Source organism: Macrobrachium nipponense, chromosome 2 (assembly GCF_015104395.2).
Source record: "Macrobrachium nipponense isolate FS-2020 chromosome 2, ASM1510439v2, whole genome shotgun sequence".
Taxonomy (NCBI): domain Eukaryota; kingdom Metazoa; phylum Arthropoda; class Malacostraca; order Decapoda; family Palaemonidae; genus Macrobrachium; species Macrobrachium nipponense.
The window spans coordinates 106,290,804-106,316,184 of record NC_087201.1 but is presented as its reverse complement, the minus strand read 5'-3'; the positions used below and the strand labels follow the sequence as shown (position 1 = coordinate 106,316,184).

General features: G+C 47.0%; 2 protein-coding genes across 3 annotated transcripts in view; one reads left to right on the top strand and one right to left on the bottom strand.

Annotated features, from left to right (window-relative positions):
* The window catches only part of LOC135220891 (ubiquitin carboxyl-terminal hydrolase 24-like), a 394,433-nt gene that overhangs the window by 340,165 nt on the left and 28,887 nt on the right, over nt 1–25,381 (bottom strand). The gene's annotated exons all lie outside the window — the stretch shown is intronic.
* LOC135221490 (ubiquitin carboxyl-terminal hydrolase 24-like) overlaps nt 3,662–25,381 on the top strand; it is a 39,056-nt gene continuing 17,336 nt past the window's right edge. Inside the window, exons 1-2 of the mRNA XM_064259232.1 lie at nt 3,662–3,811; nt 4,335–4,549. Coding sequence (XP_064115302.1) covers nt 3,682–3,811; nt 4,335–4,549 — 345 coding nt within the window. The 5' untranslated portion in view covers nt 3,662–3,681. The remainder of the gene's footprint in view (nt 3,812–4,334; nt 4,550–25,381) is intronic.

The following is a 25,381-nucleotide window of genomic DNA, read 5'->3' as shown; positions in this document are numbered from 1 at the left end:
ATCGTTTGACGAATTCGGTGGGGGGTTTTTTCGCAGAGTGCTTAGAATTCTACGGAATTTCTAGCGCACTCAGAGTGTTCGAGTTTTTTACGATCTCCAAACACTTAGGCGAGACCACGGTCCAAAGTGAGCGAGAATCCCCGATAATTGTTACACGATAATCGGGAACCTCGCTTATGCTCGAATTCCTGTAATTTCTAGCATTTGGAAGAAGACTGCTGCTGAAAGAAGAGTATCTCACAGTAGGCGATTAACCTGGAATAGAGAAGAACGGACGGGAACTTCCAGTTTGGCTTGAACTATCGTCTTCGGTGATTCTGTTCACCATTGAAGCTTTCCTTTGGGAAGACTTCTCCTTCACTCTCTTGACTAGAGAACGAAGGCGGTCGATCTCCAAATCCTTATTCTCATTCTCGAGAGAAGAATTTAGGATGGAGGTCGTGGTACAGAACCTACAAATATACTACGTATATACCCTCGCGACATGATTCTTTTAACAGTTGAATTGTCCGGGGGGTAGGCACATACCGTAGTTTTACTCTACGGTTTGTGACCGAGACGAATTGTATCTTAATTGAACTGCAACTCGGGTTGCCTGCAACCTCCCAGCAGTTATCAGTTTCGATTTTAGATACTTGGTATTGTCATGACAACACCAAATCAGCTTTTGTATTTACCGAAATCCGTTTCGGTTAAATATAATTGCTCGAGCGTATTCTTTATGCTCGATGGTTCTAGCCGAACGCATTCCTTCGTGGAATAATGGATTACCTGGCAACTCAGGATGACGAGTCACCGAGAGCTACTGCGTATTGAACTGCCTGATAGCGGCTCAGTATCAGCTAGGTCTCGGAGATGCACGGTCGGTTACGTCTCTCTCTCCCCTGGTTTGATTGACTACCGAACCGTATCTCTGCCCAACAATCATGGACTTAGGTCTCTGATTAACGGGGATTCTCGCAATAATGAAGGACCATCTACTGCTGTGACGCTCGATTTCATCGCCCTTCGACATTGCGAGAATTTTCAACAGAGATATCTCTTGGACTCTTTCATCTTTCTGTTTACCGCACGGTAACAGAAGTCTGTACTAGTCACCGCTGCATCGCACCGCGATAATGCGAATGATTTTTGCAGACATCTGAGTTTGTCATCAAAATATCTCGTATTCGTAGGTGTGCAATTATTCATTGCTCGCCCCGAATTACAGATATGTCAGAAGACATCGCCTACTCTCCGACCTGACAGCTCTACTTCCAAATGTTCAGCCCATGAGAAGCAGTTCTTCAGGCAGTATTTCCCTGTCTTCATTACTGAAAAGCGCTCCGCTTTTATTGCAACTACGATCCTCACCGGACAGCAATGAATAGCGGTTAGCGTTCTCAGTCTTTGTAGCACAGGTTCAGAATCTTGAGAATCCTCTCTCGGTTCAGCTGTGAAGACGTAGGTTGCATTTTCTGTACACTTCGTCTTCAACGACACATAGTGTTGTTTCTCCTTAGCCGAGAATCAACTATACTATGAGATATCTTGCCATCAGGGACCTCGGTCTCTAGAAGGCAATTGACTTTCGCCTGTTGGGCACATGCCTTAAGAGAGTCATCACCTTGCCTTCTGGCATCGGTGACGAACAAATTATTTGTTTAGTCTCTTGGCATAACCCTTTTAAGGCGAAGGTCACGTGACTTGCTCGGGTGCTTGGACAACTTGCCTCCTACCGAACGCAGTCAGTCGGCAGCTGTCAGAGCGCCCAAGTCTGTTACGAACTTCGCTGTGGACTTAGTTCAGTTGTTCCATAACAGTCTTTTCTTCGTCCTAACGGCTTGTCACAGTACCCATACCATCGACACCCACCATTGAGTGTCGGTGTCCTATCCACTACCGAGAAGAACAACTTCGCTGCAGACGGATAGACCAGTATGGGTACAGGACTCACCGAAGTCGAGAAGAGGGATAGGTCATACGACCATTCCCTTCTTTTCCCTCTGAGGTAATTGCATGACTTTTCCTGCGAAGTCAAGCATCCAGGGGATGGGGATTCGTGACGCTCGATTTCGTACCGAATTTGTAGCGAAGACTCTGAACCCTTCGGTTCCTGACGATCGGTTAGAGTCCTTCACAATCCCCTCCCTAATGGACTTCACCGCCTTCGATGCGAAGGAGATGCTGCTTTGTCCTGTGAAAGCGTGACGCGCTTTCTGAAGAAACTCGACATCCCAGGCTGAGTGTTGAAGACTCTTCGTCAGCACCAAGATGACCTAGAAGTACACCTCCCTCGAGTTACACAAGAACTTCTCCGTGGCGCAGGTACTGAAGGCAGGGGTCTGGTATAACCAGACCACTGGCACCTCCTTCTACCTTTTGGATATTGCCCACAGGTCCTTGGATCGTTTTCCTTAGGACCCGTGGTGGCTGCTCAACACGTTGTGTAGCTAACCAGCACCCTAGCAGGCTGAACAGCATCGAGTCCTGGTGTGACTGTAAGAATAGATAAGTGAATGAGAGAGTGACTGGCTTCTCTTCCTATCTTTTTCTCCCCCTCTACCTGTGGGTAGAGGGATACGGTCATCACCTTGCTGGATAGGACGAGATGCCGGTGAGCTACTCGACAGAGCCCCATCCTATCCCTTTCACTAGGGATGGGAGCGAATATCCACCACTTCCTCCTACAAGGGGGGGGAAGTGGATGCCAACAAGAGACAAACCATAACTTTATGTTGCCTCTTGCAAATAGGAACTTGTTCTTGTTTGCTGGTACGAAGAGATACGCTTGCCTCTCTCTTAGTACTTGGTCCAGAGGTCTGACCATTGATCCTGCGGTGCACACCCCGATCAATCGGACAGAGGCTTGGATCCCTCCCTCCCTCGCTCTTACGACCAGGGAGGCATTCCAAGGTTGGGCGAACACCAGTCTGTTCACAAAAGACTCAGATTCCTCCACCAAGAAGTGAGTCTTCCTATTGTAAAAGGACCGAGGTTTGTATGCCGTGTCGGAACAAATGACAATTTGTCCAAAATTGCATTTTTCCTAACTATACAAACCTGAGGTCCTTTTACACATAGTCCCACCTCATGCCACCCCTCACTCTGCAGTTTTTGCTTGGGCCAAAAGCAAAAGTGATTTGTTTACCTCCCAGTCGCGCGCGCGCGCCTGTCGGACAAGCAGTTAACTACCGAACCCCTTGTTCGAAAGCTTACGACCTATCCAGCTGCCGCTAGTATCTTCCTATTGTAAAAGGACCTCAGGTTTGTATAGTTAGGAAAAATGCAATTTTGGACAAATTGTCATTTTTTGACAAATTGTGATATTTAAGTAATTTGTGTTTTTCATAGGTAGGCAAACTAAAACCCAATATCATAATCACACCTGAACCATGTCACTTAGCTCTTGATGCTGAAAGAGAAAGGGCTTGGTGATGGTAGATGGCGTGATAGGTATTAACCCCTCACCCCACCTAACCACCAATCAATTTATAATATACATACTACCTTGTTACCAGTTCACTAGCTGATCCAGCTCGCACTTGGCAATAGGTTCTAGTTTGTATACCTAGAAAAAATAAAAAATACTTGTGCAGATAATAAAATTTTTAAAATTTTTATGAAAGGAAAACCAAAACCTGCGAGTACAGATTTTTTTTTTTCCTTTTTTTTTAGGTAGAAGGAGATAATGGCAATAACATGGAATTCCCAACAACAAACTTATATGAGCTTGAAGGACGTGTGTTCACAGAGACTTGGTCCATTCCTTATAAACGAGAGGAGTCCCTTGGAAAATGTTTGATAGCAGCAGCCAGATTAGCAGAAGAAGGTAAGTTAAAACTTGCAGCCTATCTTTATTGTTAATAGGAAAATGATATTTTTGTATTAAATCTCCTTTCTGGTGAGGAGATTTAGGCTGTCCAAGTGTTCGTACTTATTTTATATTAAGGAAAACAAATAGTTTCCTTTAGGAAACCTGCTTTAAAAGTACATTGCAACAGCAGTAATTACGTACAGTTCACTTAACCTAGAATATAAAAAATATATGTTAATGTTTTAAATATCAACAATCTTCCTTATTAGGATACTATGTTATAGTCTTGCCTCTATAGTACAGCTGATGATAAAGATTAAAATTGTGTAATTTTTTTTTTCTTTTGTGTGTGTGTATGCGTGTGTGTGTGTGATGTAAGGTCTTAACTTGTATTATTGTAAATGCTACAAATAGTATTGAACATAATTTAATAACTTGAAATATGAGGTGCAGTTCAAGCATAAAAACCAAGAAAGAATGGCAGACAGTAGCTTCTGGAATCAAGACAAGACCTTAGTATTTAAAATTTATCTTGAAGGGCTATGCGATGCTGACGAGTCCTGCCATCGCTTTATGGAGAGATGTCTTCCTGAATGTTTCCAAAAGCTTTTGGCAAATGGAGCTGTAAGACGATGGGGACCAGAGATTCAAGAGGGTGTTTTTAATATGTTGGATTTGCTCACAAATCTTGTAATTGTGAGGCTCAAGCATGGACCAGTTCCTGAGACACTGCTCAAAAATACATATGCACTTGTGAGTACTTTACTGTGATTTAGCATTCCCAAGAGAAATTATGCTCTCTCTCTCTCATAAGCTAATTTGATTAAGACACCTATTAACTTCTTTTTTGTCATAAAAATGGCGTTTTTATAATAAAATAAAGTTGTTCCGACACGTTGTACAAACCATCGGTCCTTTACATGCGGAATTACTATTCAGCGCCAGCTGGACCGGTCGTAAAATTTACTAAGAAGGTAGTTTGGCAGTAACTGCAAGTCTGATGGTCGGGAGTCCCACCTGACTGGAGGTAAACATATCACTTTGCTTTTGACCGCCATCAGAGGAATACGTGTGCTCACCTCTCTGCTCGCCTCTGTCGTGAGATTATCAAAGCTTAGGATTACTTTTCAACCTGTTTCTCTCCGTTCTGAAGCAGCCTTCGTAACCTGATTTTTTCGTATCTTGAACCACATTTTACATGTAAATAGCCTAATTCGTTCCAAGCCCTACAAAAACATCCTAGGGTTACGACGCCGATCCGACGGAAGAAATATGACTCCAAAAAGCAAAATACTGTACATATTTGAGTAATATTCAATTGCATGTAATGTTCAACCCCATTTTTACTGCATATATTAGGACTTTAGCATATGTCCCTTATAATGTTGCGTTTTGATTCTAGCAATAAGCCTAGCCTATGTTAGCAGTTGCCACTGTAGCCTAGTCTATGATTCTGACATCTAAACTTAAGAAGCTAAAAGCTTAGAATATGCCAATAAAATGTATAAATAATCAGTATGTACCCATTTCTAATAATTATTAATTAATCATTAACTATAATACAAAAAAAAAAAAGCTTCCAATCTTTTGTTTACTTTCTACACTACGAGTAGCGAACGATCGCCAAGCAACCACTTTTACCTAGCACACAGTACAGTAATCATAAATTTTCATTACATAACTCTCTTCAACTACCGAAACTACCAAACAGTATAATAACCATTCATTTCTATTCTTTATTCTATCTTTACCTAATGGAGATACCGAGTTACCAACAGCTATAATGAAACATATGATGACATTAAAATAGAAGAAGAATTTTAGAAAATATTTGCTGGCTTCGATGATAGAAGTCTGATTAATTTTATATTTTATGATATTTAATTCACAAATTTTTTTTTATTAAATGTACTGCATGAATAAGTTTTTCAATTTACAGCATCCTTTTACCAATAGAATATGTAGAGCACGATGGGGGTAGATGCTGACCAATAGGAAAGCAGGATCTTACGACGATGACTAGCATCAGGAACCAATGGGAGAGCGGGAGGATGATGGCGAGTCTACCCAGTTGGTAGCGCGCGAGCTTTAAAATTGTTCTCAGTGGTCCAGGCGAATTTTTGGACTTTACAGTAACACCCTTTCATAACCTGAATTATTTTTGTATGCAGAGGCAAAAAAAATCTTCGTTTTCATACAATGAACTTACCTGTCAGATATATACTTAGCTAAGACTCCGTCGTCCCGGACAGAAATTCAAATTTCATACAATCAACTTACCTGTCAGATATATACATAGCTAAGACTCCGTCGTCCCCGACAGAAATTCAAATTTCGCGCCACTCGCTACAGGTAGGTCAGGTGATCTACCGGCCTGCCCTGGGCGGCAGGACTAGGAACCATCCCCGTTTTCCATCATATTTTCTCTGTCGCCGGTGGTATCAACATTGTTGCTATTACCTCCTGACTTAGATTCATATTTCATCCTTTGATCATCGTTTCTCGGCTTTTTGGTGACGTATCTGGATCGTGTTTTGGCATTCGCTACTGTGGACTGTTTTTGGAATAACTCTTTTGGATTTTTCTCAGTATGTCTGATTCAAATGTGAGTGTGAGAATGTGTGTGAATGTAGGCTGCAGGGTGAGGATACCGAAAGCTTCGGTTGATCCTCACACTGTATGCCGTAAATGTAGGGGGTTTCAGTGTTCTGCTAATAATACTTGTAAGGAATGCGAGGGATTAAATGCAGAAGAGTGGAAGACTTTGACTTCTTATTTGAAGAAGTTAGAGAGGGATAGGGTTAGACGTCTGAAAGGTGTGAGTTCAAGGCCTATTGAGCCTTTCACGGATAATTCTAATCCTACTGATGTAGATTCTCCCTATGTATCTCATTCTCAGAGTGCTTTTTCGGATTCGGCCTCGGAAATCGCCAATCTGAAAGCTACAATTAGAGACATGAAGTCCAAGATGGCTGACTTCAAAGTTAAGGCTAGTGAAAGTGAGCATTACAGTGAAGTGAGTTCTCCCAGTGTTGTGGAGGGGGCGTTTGATCGTCCCTGCGACGCTCCCAGGCCTAGACCTCTTCCAAGCTCCCATGCCAGAGGAGAAGGAAAGTCGAAAGCCTTAAGGAGGTCGTGGGAATCCCCAACGGTCAGACGTACCTTCAGCTAGCTCTGCTTCATGGCAGGCGCTCAAGGGCGCTACAGAAAAAGCGTCCTTCGTGAGTGTTTCTCGTCCTCTCCCTCTCCTCACCTAAACGAGGGTGGAAGGAGTCGCACTTGTCGAGACCGCTGAAGCGTCATATGAAGGAACCTGAAATAGATTCTAGCCCAGAGCGCTTCTCAGATGACGCTCCTTCTTCTATTAAGAAAGCGAAGGTGGCGTCAGCGTCACCTGACGTGTACGCAGAAGTACCCTTTCCTTCTTCTCCCCCGAGTGATGACGAAAGGCGTCATGCACTGGACGTGGGAGAAGCGTCAAGGAAGATAATTATGGCAGTTCAAGAGCAACTGTCCTCTCTAGTGGGAGTTTTAGCGCCCCGTCGGAAGGACGTGACGCTTCCAATTAAGAAGTCTCGTCCTCTCTCACCTGCTCAACGAGAAGCGTCAGGCAGACGTGAAGCTGCTAAACGTCTTACAGAAGCTTCGAGTTCGAGAGCGAGAACGGGGGCTTACGAGAGTTTCGTAACGCCAGAGAGACGATAAGACGTCTTTTAGACGTGAAGCGTCATTGAAAGCGGATCATAGACGTGACGCTCCGTCCAATATTGTGACGCCAAGTAGGACGCCTTTGGAGAGCGGAGCGTCTTCCAGGCGCGAAGCGTCATCAAGACGTCAGCAAGAGACGTCAGCCAGGACGCTTGGCGAACGGGAAGCGTCATACAAGCGGGAAGCGTCTTCTAAATTTCAAGAGAAGCCGGAGCTTGTGACGCCTTCCAAGACTATTAGAGCGGGAAAGAGGAAGGATATCATTCCCTTATGCCCCTCTCCTATTAGGAGTTTGTCTCCTCCAGAAGAGGAACGTACGGAAAAGGAGAGCGGAGACTCATGTAGATACCGAGTTGGATGAAAACTCGGATGATGAACATCATGGGAAGAGAGGGTCTGTCTAACTATAAGGTTTTGACTACCCTGCTTCTTGAGGGAGTATGGAGACGAATTGACTCCTGCCGCTCCTCCTTCTCCGCGCTCGCTCTTTTCTAGTGCTAAGACGAAGAAGCCTTCGTCTTTTCTCAAAATGAAGCCCACCATTTCGATGAAGAGGGCCTTACAATCCTTAGACTCATGGATGAAGTCTAAAAAAGAATTAGTGAGACAGTATTCTGCATGCCTCCAGCAAGATTAGCTGGGAAAAAGAGGCATTTGGTATCAGACGGGAGAAAATATGGGTATTGCTCTCCCTTCTACAACGGAAGCAGATTTTTCGACCTTAGTTGACGCTTCGCGTCGACAAAGTCTCAATTCGGCACGTATTACGTGGGGAATTTCGGAACTGGATCTCTCCTCAAGGGACTCTTTCATGTATTGGAAGTCTTCAACTTCTAGATTGGTCCCTTGGGGTGATGTCCAAGAAAGCCCATGATTCGGAAGGAATCGAACCTGAAGCCCTGTTATGCATATTGTCTTGTATTGACAAAGCGGTACAGGATGGATCTTTTGAAAATCTCCTCATTGTTTGGAGCAGGTCTTCTAAAGAAAAGGCTGTATATGGCGCCTTCTTAACAAAGGCAGTCTCTCATGCTCAGAGGGCAGCTCTACTGTATTCGCCTCTATCTGACTTTTTGTTCCCTTCTCAGTTAGTAAAGGACATTGCGCATTCTTTAACTGAGAAGGCGACTCAGGATCTTCTGACGCAGTCAGCAAGAAAGAAGAAACCTGTTTCTGCATCGGACAAGAAAGGACCTAGTACATCTGGCAGCCCTTTCGAGGTGGTCCGACCTCCAGACCTCCCACTAGAAGGAAGGCTCCGGAGAAGAGAGGTAGGTCTGCCTTTCGTCCCTTTAAAAAAGGAAAATGAAGATTCTCTCCTCCAAGCACCAGTAGTGCCAGGCTCCTGGGAGTTTGTGGAAGCCTGGACACTGATAAACGCAGACGCGTCTTCATTGGCGATCTTAAGGAAGGGATATCGTATCCCTTTCCTGAACATCCTCCACCCCCTAACGTCAATACCAAGGGAACTATCAGCCAAGTACAAGGACCCTGTGCTGAGGGGATACTCTTCGATCGATGGTGGAACAAATGTGTGGGACAAGAGAGCGATAGAACTAGTACGGGATCAAAACTACCCGGGGTTTTACAATCGCCTTTTTCTGGTTGCGCAAAGCCTCGGGAGCTGGAGACCAGTACTGGACGTCAAGCTCTCTGAACAAATTTGTTCAGAAGGAGAAGTTCTCCATGGAGACTTCTGCTTCAGTCATAGCGTCATTACGACAAGGAGATTGGATGGTGTCCTCTAGATCTCCAGGACGCCTACTTTCACGTCCCGATCCACCCTTCAATCGAAGAAGTACCTCCGTTCATGACGGGGGAAGGATCTTTCAGTTCAGAGCCTTGTGTTTCGGCCTGTCCACAGCTCCTCAGGTCTTCACAAGCCTGATGAAGAATGTGGAGAGGTTTCTTCACCTCAGAGGAGTAAATGTCTCTCTGTATCTGGACGACCTGGCATCATCAGGCCAGATCAGAGAGACAGTGCTTGGAGGACCTAAAGTTAACTCTTAGATTTGATCAAGTGTTGGGATTGCTCGTGAACCTCGAGAAGTCTCAGCTGACCCCCAGACAGGACCTAGTCTATCTGGGGATTCGGATGGATTCTCGGGTTTTCGAGTATTTCCTTCGCAAGAGAGAATCGCAAAAGGTTTGCGGATAGTCTCTCTCTTCTTAGGGAAGCATCATACGTCGGCGAGGGCAATGGTTGAGCCTTCCTAGGACGCTTTCATCGCTAGAACAGTTCTTCCCACTAGGAAGACTTCATTTACGTCCGCTTCAATTCTTCCTCAAGAAGTCTTGGAGGGACTGGAAAACCGGACAACTTTCGGACGTTTTTCCCATTCCAGTGGAGATAAAGTCGCACCTAGAGTGGTGGTGCCCTCTGGAAGAGAACAAAGGGATCTCTCTAAAAACACAGAACCCAGACCTAGTGTTGTACTCCGCCGACGAGTAAAGGAGAAAGGTTGGGGAGCGACATTAGGCTCAGAAGAGGTGTCAGGCACCTGGGAACAGCACAGGTGACTTGGCACATAAACTGCAAAGAGCTCTTCGCCGTACATCTGGCTTTGAAGAGCCTAGAACCTCTGGTGTCAAACAAAGTAGTGCAAGTAAACGTGGACAACACCACCGCACTTGCCTTACATTCGGAAACAGGGAGGACGCACTCCTCGTTCCTTTACGAACTGACGAGAGACCTATTGCTTGTGGACGTCTCACAGGAACAATCTCCCTGCTGACAAGGTTCGTACAGGGAGTAAAGAATGTGAGGGCGGACAGAACTCAGCAGGAGGAACCAGGTCCTTCATACAGAATGGACACTACACGAGGAAGTGTGTCTCGATCTCTGGTCTCTGTGGGGGAATCCTCATGTGGATCTCTTCGCCAACATTCATTTCCAAAAGGCTCCCCAGTTTTTGCTCGGTCTGTGGAAGATCCAAGAGCACTTATGGTAGACGCCTTCCTGCTAAATTGGTCCTCGAGGTAGACGTATATGCTTTTCCCCCATTCAAAATCCTGGGGTTAGTAATGAAAAAGTTTGTGGCGTCAAAGGAGACGAGGATGGACGTTAATAGCCCCACCTTTTGGCCGGCCCAGGAATGGTCACGGAGGTGGTAGAGTGGATCGTAGACTTTCCAAGATCCCCTACCAGAAGGACGGATCTTCTCAGACAACCACACTTTCAAGAGGTACCATCAAAATCAAAACCCCGCTCTCGCTCTGACTGCCTTTCGACTATCGAAAGGACTTGTCAGAGCGAGAGGCTTTTCTCGCGAAGTGGCAAGCGCGATCGCGAGAGCACGCAGAACCTCCATACGAAAGTATTACCAATCGAAGTGGGTAGGGTATTTAGAAGGTGGTGTAGATCCAAGAAGGTTGTCCTCCTCCACTACCTCTATAGCGGAAATTGCTGATTTCCTGCTATTCCTGAGAGAAAAATCTCATCTAGCCGTATCCACAATAAAGGGATACAGAAGTATGCTCTCGGCTGTATTCAGGAATAGAGGATTAGACCTGGCAGATAATAAAGATCTCCATGATCTCATAAGGGTCTTTTGAGACTTCAAAGTCTAAGGAACCAGTACCTCCGAACTGGAACCTAGACGTAGTCCTCAAGTTTCTGTCATCGGAAAGATTCGAACCTCCTCATCTGGCATCGTTTAGAGACATAACCAGAAAATGCCTATTCCTATTTATCTTTAGCTACGGCAAAGAGAATTAGTGAATTACATGCTCTGCAGGATAAAGTAGGATTCAAGGGAGACTCGGCCATTTGCTCGTTTAAGACCCTGTTTTTAGCGAAAAACGAGAATCCCACGAATCCCTGGCCTAAGTCATTCGAAATCAAAGGAATGGTCGAGTCTCGTAGGCAGAGAAGCAGAGAGGTCTCTATGCCCGTTAGAGCTCTGAAGTTCTACTTCAGAGAAAGCATCAGATGGGAGGCTCTAGACAAGGTCTTTATTTGGTGCGCGGTAAAAGACCCCACAAAGACTGATGTCCCAAGAATGCGCTGGCATTCTTGTAAGAAACGTCATTACAGACGCTCCCATAAGGTCTGTCCTGACGAACAGTTACAACTGTTGAGAGTAAAAGCTCATGAAGTAAGAGCTGTAGCGACGTCTCTCTCGTTTCATAAGAATATGTCGCTTAAAAACATCATAGAATACGACATTTTGGAGATGCAACTCAGTATTTGCATCTCATTACTTGAAAGACGTTCGTGTGACATATGAGAAGTGTTTTTCTCTAGGTCCTTTCGTATCGGCGGATACGATTCTGGGTACGGGAGCTGACACCAATCCTTAAATGTATTATACTTTTCTTCTTTTTGGATATGGTCTGGAGTCTCTTCGAACAATGGAGGACTTGGTTTAGCACGGGCGGACCGTCTATGTTGTTCAGTAAGAGAACTCTTGTCATGTCCAATTAGATTGAGTATAATGATTTTTTTTGAAATTATGTATGTGTGCGTAGTGGTTTTGAGTTACGGTTGTGTGACGAGTTCGGGGATAACTCGGAGCAATCCTTAGTTCTAACATATGGTTAGGATCAGGTGTCGGGATTGGTTGTGTGCTCCTTCATAAGGTGTATTGTCATATAAGTGGATCAGCACCCATTGACAAAGTCCTTTTAGGCTCTGCCGAGTAAGCGGATAAGACCCCATCGGCAGGGAGACCCACAAGAACTCTTGGGCCATAGCCATCATATATCTCGCTAAAGTTTCTTGAGGTGATGCAGACTACTGGGCAAACACCCACGAAGTCTACCACCTAATCAGGTAGGAACCAAGGTTTTTATTTATACCTACAACATATGTTGTTTAACCTGTCTATTCCCATATAGAAGCTGTCTCTTACCCTCCACCACCGAAGGGTGCCAATCAGCTATGTATATATCTGACAGGTAAGTTGATTGTATGAAAATGATATTGTTATGTTACAATAAGTTTCATACATACTTACCTGGCAGATATTACAATTAAAAGCCCACCCAGCCTACCCGCAGGAGACAGGTGGAAGAGAGAAAATATGATAGAAAACGGGGATGGTTCCTAGTCCTGCCGCCCAGGGCAGGCCGTAGATCAACCTGACCTACCTGTAGCGAGTGGCGCGAAATTTTGAATTTCTGTCGGGGACGACGGAGTCTAGCTATGTATTGTTATATCTGCCAGTAAGTATGTATGAAACTTTATTGTAACATAACAATACCTCCGTTTCATGACGGGGGGAAGGCTCTTTCAGTTCAGGGCCTTGTGTTTCGGCCTGTCCACAGGCTCCTCAGGTCTTCACAAACCTGATGAAGAATGTTGGCGAGGTTTCTTCACCTCAAAGGCGTCAACATCTCTCTATATCTTGGACGATTGGCTCATCAGGGCCAGAACAGTAGAGACAGTGTTTTAGGAGGACCTTTCTTTGACCCTAGACCTGATAAAGTTCGTTGGGACTACTTGTGAACCTTGAGAAGTCACAGCTGATTCCAGACAGAACTTAATCTATCTGGGATTCAGATGGATTCTCGGGGGGTTTTCGAGTATTTCCTTCGCAAAGAAGAGAATCGTGAGAGGCTTGGAAAAAGTCTTCTCTCATTCAGGGAAAGAACGAACTTCGTGGCGAGGGAATGGTTAAGCCTTCCTCTAGGGGACCCTTTCCTCGCTCGAACAGTTCTTTCCTCTAGGAAGACTTCATCTTCGTCCTCTTCAGTTTTCCTAAGGAGATCATGGAATTGGAAGACGGGACTTCTCTCCGACAGTTTTTCTCCTTCCAATGGAAATGAAACCACACCTGCAATGGTGGTGTCCCCTCTAAAAGAGAACAAGGGAATTTCTCTGGAAGTTCCGAACCCAATGCCGAGTGTTATATTCAGACGCATCGGAGAATGGGTTGGGGGAGCAACACTATGACCGAGAGAAGTTGTCAGGCACCTGGAAGGCAGCACAGGTGTCCTGGCACATAAATTGCAAAGAACTTCTGGCTAGTACACTTGGCTCTAAAGTTCTTTCGAACCTTTTGTGACAAACAGTGTGGTCCAAGTGAATGTGGACAACTACTATACCGCCCTTTCCTAACATTCGGAAACAATGGAGGAACACTCCCTTGTTCCTATACGAAATAGCAAGAGATCTGCTACTTTGGACCTCCAGAGGAACATCTCCCTCCTGACAAGATTTTTTTTGTTCAGGGTACGAGAAACGTCAGGGCAGACAGACTGAGCAGGAGAAGCCAGGTCCTTCACACCGAGTGACCCTTCATTCAGAGGTGGTGTCAGAGTCTTTGGGATCTTTGGGGCACTCCTCATGTAAACCTGTTCGCCACATTCCTTTCCAAAAGGCTGGAAGTCTTTGCTCAGTGGTGGAAGACCCAAGAGCCTCTCTGTGGTCGACGCCTTCCTGCTAGACTGGTCTCATGTAGACGTGTACGCTTTCCCCCCTTTCAAAAATCCTGGGGCAAGTGTTTTGAGGAAGTTTGTAGCGTCCAAACGGAACAATGAATGACCCTGATACCCCCTTTTGGCCAGCACAGGATTGGTTTGCAGAGGTGCTGGAGTGGACAGTAGACTTCCCCAGATCCCTTCCAAGAAGGATGGATCTTCTCAGACAGCCACACTTCGAGAGGTTTCATCAAAACATCCCCGCTCTCGCTCTGACTGCCTTTCGACTATCGAAAGACTTGTCAGAGAGAGTTGGGGTTTTCTCGCAAAGCTGCAAGCGCTATCGCTAGAGCCCGCAGAGCTTCACTAGACGAGTCTATTCAGTCTAAGTGGGAGGTTTTAGAAGGGGTGTAAGTCTAAGAAGTTGTCCTCCTCCAGACCTCTATAACCGAAATCGCTGATTTCCTTTTGTTCCTGAGAGAGGACTCTCACTTGTCTGTATCTACTATAAAAGGATACAAGAGCATGCTTTCGGCAGTCTTCAGAAATAGAGACCTAGGAGCTGCTGATAATAAAGATCTGCACGACTTATTAGATCGTTTGAAACAACAAAGTCTAAGGAACTAACTCCTCCCAGCGGAACCTGGATGTAGTTCTCAATGTTCCTTTCGTCTGAAAGATTAGAGCCTCCTCATTTAGCTTCGTTTAGGGATTTAACGAGGAAATGCTTGTTTCTCTTATCTTTGGCGACAGCCAAAAGAATTTGTGAACTTCACGCCCTTGAAGATGAAGTCGGCTTTCAACAGAGACTCAGCCTTCTGCTCGTTTAGAACACTTTTTCTAGCGAAAAACGAAAACCCCTCGAATCCCTGGCCCAAGAGATTCGAGATAAAGGCTTATCGAGTCTCGTGTGGGTAGAGAAACAGAAAGGTCTCTTTTGCCCTGTAAGAGCCTTGAAGTTCTACTTACAAAGGAAGAAACAAAAAATGGGAGGCTCTAGGCAATGGTCTTTTGGTGTTCGATTAAGGACCCCACCCCACAAAAATCATGTCAAAGAATGCATTAGCTTTCTTCATAAGGAGCGTCATTACAGATGCTCACAAGTTCTGTCCTGACGACTCTTTTCCACTCTTAAGAGTAAAAGCTCATGAAGTTAGAGCAGTGGCGACGTCTCTCTCTTTTCAGAAGAATAATGTCGCTAAAGAAAATCCAAAGTTGATACGACATATTGGAGGTGCAACTCGGTATTTGCATCTCACTATCTTAAAGACGTTCGCGTGACCTACGAGAAATGTTTTTCTCTGGGGCCTTCGTATCGGCAGATACGATACTGGGTACGGGAGTCAAACACCAATCCTTAACTTTGTACATAACCTTCTACTAGAATATGTCTAGATATTTCTGCTGACAAAGAGGGCTCGGTGCTGCACAGGCGGCCAGTCACTGTTGTTCAGTAAGGAACTCTTGTGATATCTTTTGGAGGAGTATTAAAAATTTTTGGGGGGGAATTTTTGTATGAATGCGTATTAGCTTTTCGAGTTATGGTTGTTTGTAATGAGTTCGGGGATAACTCAGAACAATTCTTTATGCTAACATGGTGGTTAGGATCAGGTGGTCGGGATTGGTTGTGTGCTCCTTCATAAGGTGTGTTGTCATAGAAGTGGTCCAGTACCCATGACAAGTCCTTTCAGGCTCTGCCGAGTAAGCGGTTCATATACCCATCGACAGACCCACAAGAAACTCTTAGCCATAGATCACATATCGCGCTAAAGTCTTGAGGTGATGCAGACTACCGGGCAACAGCACGAAGTCTACCACCTATCAGGTAGGAACCAAGGTTTTTCTTTTATACCTACAACATATGTTGTTTACCTGTCTATTCCATTTTAGCTGTCTCTTACCCTCCACCAAAGGGTGCCAATCAGCTAAGTATATATCTGACAGGTAAGTTCATTGTATGAAAATGATATTGATTAATATACAATAAAGTTTCATACATACTTACCTGGCAGATATATACGATTAATGGCCCACCCAGCCTCCCCGCAGGAGACAGGTGGAAGAGAGAAAATATGATAGAAAACGGGAATGGTTCCAAGTCCTGCCACCCAGGGCAGGCCGGTAGATCACCTGACCTACCTGTAGCGAGTGGCGCGAAATTTGAATTTCTGTCGGGGACGACGGAGTCTTAGCTAAGTATATATCTGCCAGGTAAGTATGTATGAAACTTTATTGTATTATAACAATATCATATTTCCTTTCGTAACTTGAATTTTTCTTAAGTTGGGACTTTCGTATGTCAAGGTTCCACTGTACTCTATTATTATTATTTTGTGTTTTATTTGTTCCGACATGTAATCCAAACCCTCGGTCCTTTACATAAGGAATTATTATTCAGTGCCAGCTGGACCGGTTGTAAGATTTACTAACAAGGGAGTTTGGCAGTAACTGCTTGTCCGATGGTTGGGAGTCCCGCCCAACTGGAGGTAAACATATCACTTTGCTGTCGACCGCCGTCGGGTGTAGATGTGTGTGCTCACCTCTCTGCCCACCTCTGTTTGAGATTCGTTGATGTTCAACATTGAGCTGCTTACTTCTGCGCCTTTTCTTTATGTATATAGTATGTTTGTGCACTTGTAAGTACTTTCTTTATTATTTTTTTTATTTATTTGTGGATTTGCATCGCTGGAAGACCATACAAGCCCACAAAGTGGAGAAGCCCCCCATCCAACTGGAGAGTGCCCTGGAGTGGAGGGGCCGTAAGTGTGGGGCATTCAGGCTCAGCAATGCTGTGGACCCTCATTTTTTGTGTACGGAGTGCCGAGGGCGTGAATGCTCTCGTGCCATACCTTGTGAATTTAGTATCTCCTGGTTGGAGGAGCAGTGGGAGCTCTATGAGAAAAGGAGGAAACCACATAATGTCGCCAAGGTGTCGTTGGAAAGCTCTCCCTCGACACCCCTGTTGACAGACATGTCATCTTCCTTCCTCCCTCCTAGCTAGCTCCCATGTATGGCGCTCCCCCCTTCAGGGGATGTGTCTCGCTCCGCCTCTTCGCTCGATCTGTCGAGCGCAGAGGAAGGAATGCGACACCCTGATCTGGAGTTGTACTCGGGGTCTTCGGTCCGTTCAGGGTGGGATCTTTCTCCCTCTGAGTGAACGGGAACACCCCCTATTAAACTGACTGTTGCTTCCCCCAGGTACGTCTGCCTCTGCGGGTGGAGACCTTCAGCAGGTATGGCGCTCGCTGAGTCTTCCGGACACTCCCAGTATCCAGTGGCTGATAGAACACCTGGCTGTAGCCCCAGTGACTCACGGGGTGGTGACTATGACAACCACCTTTCTCTTTACACCAGGGTATACTGCACCGCTGTACCTGGTTTATATGCAGCATGTGACGACGGTAACCCCTTCAGCCGCTGTACAAGTCCCGCTGACTTACATGCCGTGGAAGGAGAAGGTTCCTCCGCCACCTGGGTTTGCTGTCCTTGCCCTGCCCCCTGACTTTGAGTGCCCAAAGAGCTCCCCTCTTGACCGCCCACCGGTAGCTGTTGCTGTGCCTGCTGTCTCCTTACCTGCCCGTGGTAGTGTTGCTTCTTTCAGAGGTTCCTCCGGACAGGTGCAGTTGGGCCGTGTTGCTACCGCAACTGCCCCAACTCCGTCCTGGATGGAGGACCTGTTGGTTGTCCTAAGAAAGTTGGCAAAGACATTCAGGAAGAAGAGGAAGGTGTCATCGTCTTCTTTGTCGTCGTCTTCTGCCGCCTCTACCCCTTCGACTTCCAAGGCCCCCCAGCCGAGGAAGAAGAAGGTGGCCTTGCACCCCCCCCTAAGAAGTCTCACACAGAGACTTCTAAGGGTCTGTCCCGCTCCGGTGGGACAGGTGGGTCTTCCGCTGGAGGAAGGGGGCCCGTCTCTCCTTCCCCAGGGAAGAAGACGGGGACCATAGGAGTACCAGCTACTGCTGGTACCTCTGCTCCCGGCTCCAGAGGTTCCACCTCCGGACTTGGAACCGTCTGGGCCGCTCGCTTGCTCACGCCACCGAGTGTATGGTCACCTACTGGTGACCGTGCAGCCAGGGTCCAGACCGTTGAGCATGCTCACCTTCAGGACCCAGGCACAGAGCGGAAGGCTGGCAAGAGTCGCTCAGGTGACTCGCCAGGCTGGAGATCGCTCTCGTGGCGATCCCCCGGTTCCCAGGGTTGACGTGACGGTCCTACTAGACCGTTCACGTGTCGAGGCTAGGAAGAGGTCCCCCCGTACCGTGGCTCGTCAAGAGGACAGTGCTCACTCTCACTGCGTCAGTGGACACTACCAGTCACCTGACCGTCACTCCCACTGGGACTGGACGGCTTGCACGACTGGTAGCAACTCTCTTGACGCACGAGACCGACGCTACTGTCCTCGGTCCAGAGCTTCTCCACACGGAGACCACTGGTCTAGACCTGCAGCTCGATCGCCACCGCCGGTTCGAGATCACCTGCAGTCCTCCCAGCCCACTTGCTCTGCTGGTAGGTAGGGTAGGAGCGTCAGGCTACCTCGCCTGTCCCTTCAGTCTCCTCAGGCTACACCGGGAGAACAAGGCAAGCAGGGGTGACCGCAAGGAGTGTATTTCTCACGGTCCCGCCACGAGAGCCTATGATCCTGGCTCGGTCCTTGGACCTAGCAGGTTGTACACGCAAGCGGTTGGAGGAGACCACGAGGGGTCTGGCGAGGTTCTTCCTCCTGAAGAAAGTGTGTCTCAAGAGGTGATCGGCCTGGATGGACCTGACGGTCCATTGCCTCAGGACGCGATCACCCCTGAGATACAGAGGTCCTTTGCAGAGGTCATTGCGCTGATTCGTCAGCACAACGACCTCGGGGAGGGATCGGTGGTTACTCCCTCTGACCCTCCATCGAGGTTGGAGTTGTTCTGGGGACCCAAGAAGGAACCCCAAGCGACGGTGGGTTTACTCCAGTCTACCTCGGCCGACGGTGTGCTGGGCCAGGTGAACGCTCTCGTCTGCAGACAAGAGGATTCGCTCAGGTCCAGCAGGTCGGACAAGCTGCTTCCCCCTCCCCTGCCTCGCCAACGTCGATTCTTCGTGTCATCAGTGGACCCATTGCCAGCCAAGCAGGTTGACCTAGAGATTGCTAGGCTAACTCTGGGGGTGCCTCTTCATCACCTGCAGGCTGAGAACCTCCAGTTCTCACAGCAAGAGGCATCGGCCCTGGAAGCGACTGCCATGGCAGCCTTCCAGGCTGTCTCCTGGCTGGATCTGTGATCCCTCACAGTATCCAGAGTCGCAGCCTCCTCGGGAGCTATCGTTCCCGAGGAAGACTCTGCCAGTCTGGAGGTAGGACCATCTCCTACCTCACCCACCAGGCAGCCAACCTGTGGGCCAACCTGGTCCTGAGACAACGGGACTCAGTCCTGGTTCGGGTAACCAGAGCAGCCGGTCGAGAGGTGACGCTGGGTCTACGGAATGGACCTTTGTTGGGTTCCTCCTCTCTCTTACCCAGAGAGATTGTGGACGCTGTGGTGGAAAAGCGAACTGAGGACAGTGACCGCCTAGTACACCAGGCAGTCTCGAGCAACTGGGGCCAAGCCTCGGAGCTTGGCTAGCTCTTCCTCCGCTACCAAGACACTAACACCGTCGAGGTCGCGAGGAAAGACCCAGCCTTCATCTTTTGCTTTGAGGAGTGAGCGTCAGCCCTCCTCCCAAGCCTCTTACTCCCGTGGGAGACCTGCTAAGCGGAAGGCGAAGAGAGGGAAACGCTAGGGATGGCGTTCCTCCTCAACTGCTCCTGGAATGGGGGGTGTGCCTGGTGACCCATTGGGCAACTTGGCAGTGCTACGGAATCAAGACCTGGGTAGCAGATGTCCTTCAGGAGGGATACCTACTGCCCTTCTAGTCAAGGCCACCCCCTCACCTCACACCCGGGCCACCTTCAGACATTTGTCCCCGGTTCTGCCAGGGACGTAGCACTTACACAAGAAGTAAAGACTGTGCTGAGCAAAGGAGCTGTGGAGATCGTGCGAGATCAGTCACCGGGTTTCTACCGCCGACTTTTCCTGGTGGAGAAGTCTACGAGGGGCTGGAGACCGGTGATAGATCTCTCTCCCTTGAACCGTTTCATTCACCAGACTCAGTTCACGATGGAAATAGCACACTCAGTGCTCGACTCCATCTGGGAGAACAATTTCCTGCTTTTGGTGGACCTGAAGGATGCATATTTTCAAATACCCATCCACCAGTCCTCCAGGAAGTACTTCCACTTTATCCTCGACAGGACAGTGTACCAATTCAGGGCACTTTGTTTCAGTCTTTCAGCTGCCCCACAGGTGTTCACGCAAGTGTTCACTCTGGTGTAGGCTTGGGCCCATTTGGTCGGGATATGTCTGATGAGGTATCTCGATGATTGGCTGGTCCTGGCGAGCTACTGCTTGCTGTTGCTACAGGACAGAGATCGACTCCTTAACTTATGCCGTGATCTCGGGATCGTGGTAAATGTCGAGAAGTCAGATCTCGAACCCAAGTAGAGGATAAAGTACCTGGGCATGCTGATCGATATGGCAGCAGCACGAGTCTTCCCCGCAGACTCGCGGATCAGCAGGTTCAGGGAGGCGGCCAGACGGTTCCTGTCATGACAGGAACAGTCAGCTCAGCAGTGGCAAGTTGTGATCGGTCACCTGTCGTCACTAGAGAATTTAGTCCCTCATGGGCGTCTTCATCTGCGGTCTCTTCAGTGGAGACTAAAGGAGTGCTGGTCACAGGCATCGGATCCACAATCCTTCCTGGTTCCTCTCACGGAGGAAGTAAGGGAGGACCTTGCCTGGTGGCTAGATGACAGGAACCTCTTAATAAGAGTGCCCCTGCTCACTCCCCCTCCTGAAATGCTTCTGTTCTCAGACACATCGACTGAGGGTTGGGGTGTACACCTGGAAGAGTTGCTGGTTGCAGGAGTGTGGAACCATCATGACAGGCACCTTTACATCAACTTCCTGGAACTCAAGGCTGTGTCTCTCACACTCCAAGAGTTCCGGGAACGACTGATGGGACACTCAGTGATATTGATGAGCGACAACACCACAGTAGTGGTATACGTCAACAAACGGGGGCCTAGTGTCCCTCCCGTTGCAACAGCTGACGATGTAGGTGCACGAGTGGGCCGTAGCTCACTTGGTGGAGCTGTCAGCCAGATACATTCCAGGCAAGAGGAATGTAGTGGCAGACAAGCTCAGCAGCCAGAATCAGTTGATTGGGACTGAATGTTCTCAGGTTTTCTTCTCAGTTGTGCCGGACACATGGGCAGCTGCAGAGGATGCGTTCTAACACCCGTGGGACAACCTCGTAGCCTACACCTTTCCCCCATTCTGCCTGATTCGCAAGGTGATCAGGCCATTTGGCATCCGGACCCTGGCTCTTCTCTCGGAGGCACTGTGAGGGATTCCCCCATGGTACAACCTGCTGTGTCAACCGCATGTAGAATGGTACCACCAGGCAGTTCATTCCCTGGGTTATCCACCATCTCTTGCGAGTGAGAGGCTTTTCTCGCCGAGCAGCAGCAGAGATGGCTAGAATTACAATTGGTTGAATACAAGAAATATCACTTTGTTCATGAAACTTACCTGTCAGATATATATATAGCTGTATTTTCTGAAGTCCGACAGAATTTAAAAAACTTCCGACACACGCAGTGGTCGGCCAGGTGGTTAGTACCCATTCCCGCCGCTGGGAGGCGGGTATCAGGAACCATTCCCATTTTCTATTCATAATTTTTCTGTCGCCGGTGCTGGAAACACCTTTTTCCAGTACCTCCGTCTTAGATTTTGGAAACTTCATTGCCGCTAAGTATCCTAATTGTCTTTTAATTTATTACTTGGATTGTGGTCTAGGCATACGCTATCTTTAAATTGATTTGAATTTGATTCATTTTTGCATAAGATATCTGAATCTAGTTTAGGCTAGTTTCAGAGGGTGTTGTCTGCAAAGATAGGGTGTGGCTACCGAAAGCTTCGGTAGATCCGCACTTGGTATGCATAGAGGGGTATGAGTCCTTGCTTCTTTGTTGAGATTTGTCATGTAAGGAGTGTGAGACTGTCTAATTCCGTAAGGAAGACGTATGTTCTATGTAGCAATTAACAGTAAACATGTCTAATTCCGTAAGGAAAACGTGATTCGTATGTAGCAATTAATCAGTAAACAAAAGTCTAATTCCGTAGGAAAACGTGATTCTATGTACGCAATTAATCATAAAACAAATCAGGGTATGAACTGCTAACCTTGCCTAGACTTTTTTGTTTGCCTAATGTGTATATGGCCTACGGGTTATGAATATGTCTGCGAGAGGTGATCGCTCTCCTTCATTGTTGTGAAGAGTGCTACTTCTGTTATTGTTTCTCCTAACCCTGTGATGTTGCCTTCGGGCCCTAAACAGTGTCTGTAGAGGTTATTGCCCTTTCTCTAATACTCTTTCGATTCGTATCTTAGAATCGAAAGTGCTTGCTTTAGAGAGCAATAGTGAAGTGGCTAAGTGCAGTGACAGTGCCCCTTGTGTAGTGGAGGGTGCGTCAGATCGGCCTTATTTCGCCTCTAGGCCGGGACCTCTGCTTGACTCCCAGGACCCGGGGAGAGAGAGCATGTCGAAAGCCGAAGGAGGGTTACGAGGAACCCCCACCAATCTGGCGTGGCCTTCGGCAGTTTCTGATGAAAATCCCCAGACTGCCTAAGTGCGTGCACGTGCACGAATCCTGAAGGATTGCTTCTCGTCCTCCAAAGCGTCCTCCCCGCGCAGGGGTTGGAGCTTTCGGAAGGACTCGCGCCCTCTAAATAGAAGCTTTATAGAAGAGGACGCTTCACGTCCTCTCTCTCTCTTGTTATGCGTTCCAGTGAGAAGTAAGAAGGCGAACGTCGCCTGATCACGTGTACGTCTTTCCACCGAGAAATATGAAAAAGAAGTCTTAGTAGAGCAGGACGCTTTTGAGAGCGGACGTCCGAGCTTTGTTACTGTGAGAATAAGAAGGCGTTCCCTCGCCCCTCGTATTCTCACACGATCAACCCTTCTCCGAGATGTATCTCGCTCTTCCCTGAAGGCAGTTTCTCTCGCTTGTTTTGACGCCTGTCAGGAGCGTGACGCTTTTCTGCACGCTTCTTTTGATGCTCGGATGGACGCCAGGCGCCCGCGGGTGCACGCCAAGCGCGCACCAGTGGACGCCGAGCGCGCGCCAGTGGACGCCGAGCGTGCTCGCTGCTCGCCAGTGGACGCCGAGCGCGCGCACCAGGTGTGTCGCCTGGCTGAACGTTTCTGTTGAACTCTTCAAGCTCTTGTTTATGATTTGCGCCTCAAGAATTTTTACCTCTACCTTCGGTGATACCTTATACCTCACATGCAAAGAATGTGAAGTAAGCAGTGCTTCGGAGGAAGCTTAAAGTGAACAGACAACTTCGTCTTCGAAACCCAGCAAGACCTCGGGTTTCGTGAATTCAAGGAGGTCTCTGTCAATATTTTATTTTTGCTTTTCGTTCAAAGGCAAAGGATGAGTGGGAAGGGAAGATCTCGTTTTCTCTACCGCAGTCAAGACTTTGCGATAAGGCAGTTACGGGTTATGTATAGGCTCGATGTCCTGCACGTCACGACTCACGGCAACGTTCAGTTGGATTCTTGCAAAGGCACTCATCAAAAGGACGCTCTTCAGGAAAGCGCAAGACAGGACTTCCTTTGCCATACTGCCAATAAATTTTAAGCTTTAGCAGGCATTAGTTGTGATACGGGAGAGGAAGCTGGTTGGAGAGTTTCTTCCTCTTCCCAGGATAATTTTGCAAGCTTTTTAGCCCATCTGAAAGGGTTTTTTCAGATGATAGATTTTGTTAGTTTCTAGTCGGGACTACGCTGCCGAATTGAACATCGTCGTTCTACTTGCCGTCAGCCCAGTCTCTTAACAGGATTCTTGCCCCTTCCTCGTTTGAGACGGGAATCGGAAAAATAAAATGCTCGACTTCCTGGATTACGTTTTGTCAATTCAGTGACTTTCCCCCATTGACAATATACTATCGTTTTGTCAAGTAAGTGGGTATCCCCTCATTGACAAAATATCTCTGTCCCGTAAATGGGTTAGTTCTCATTGACAAACATCTCTTTAACTTGATATTGCGTAGCGAATAAGCTCTTATTGACAAGATTCGGAAGAGCTCTCATTCGTCATTCGCAGACTCGTACAAGAAAATAGACTTGTAGACTACGTCAATGAACGCTTATGTCCAATAACATAAGAAGCTTGAGCTGTCTGCTTCGATTCTCATAAGTTTTGTTCATGAAACTTGCCTGTCAGATATGTATGTAGCTGTATTTCCGAATTCAGCTATATATATGTCTGCCAGGTAAGTATGAACAAACTTTATTGTGATATAATTTCATATTTTGCCTTGCGTTATTTTACTACTGGTTGGTTCAAGTCATATACGCTTGCTGGAAGTTACCTCTTCGGATGGCAACCGATAGGTCTATTTGTCTATTTTAAGGACATATTTAATCGTTAACTCCCTGCAGCCTTCCAGGAGTTTCCGATTTATCTTTTACCGTTGTATGGTAGTGTTCTGACGACACAAACGCATCTATATATTTAGCGTTTTCTGTTTCGCTTAAATATACCAGCTTGAGAGTCTTTCTGCTAAAAAAAATAACGGACCTATTTCTTCGTAGAATAGGGTAGCTGGCAACCCAGACATAAAGTTAAGAGACGATGTTCGTAAGCTGCTGGCTGCTGCTGTGTCTGTCCTCCAGTCCAACCGAGCCAGTAACAGATCGTGCGCCATTATGCGCGGTAGCTTACGTCTCTCTCTCCTGCGGGATTGACTGACTAACCGTATCTCTGTGCTGGCGGTTACGTCTCTCCTGCGGGATTGACTGACTAACTGTATCTCTGTCCTACAATCACGGACTTTAGCCTAAGATTGAGGGGATTTCTTATGTGAATGAATAAACGTTGTATTCGTTTTGCCTTACTATGTTCAACAGAGTTATTTCTTAATCCTTTCGGTGCTCGTTACCGCACGGTATAGAACTACGAGTATACCGCAACATTGCACTTTTATATGCTCTCCTGCTTAGGCGAAGCGCAGCCTTATTAGGGAAGTAAGCATACTCGGGGAGGGAATGGATGAACTTGCTGGGACCCATTTCCTTCCTGAAGAAGTTTTGTTTCCTCTGAATAGACTGCAATTCAGACCTCCACAGTTTTTTTTTTTTTTTTCCTCCTACCGGGAAACTGAAATATTATTCAAGATCTAGGAATGATTCTGAACATCTCTCAGTGCGTCTATCACCTGAGGTGATAGAAAGAAGGTGCCGGACATCTGGATAGGGTTTCAGATGTCCTGGGTCTTAATCTGAAAGAAGTAAAAGCAATTCAGTCGTCCCTCCAGTCCTCGAAACGAGTTTTTGGAACCAGTGGTCCAGATCAACTCTGATATTCCACAGCTCTCTCATATCTTAAGAAGTATCTCTCTCTCGGTCCCTGTTCGAGTTTACAAGAAAGA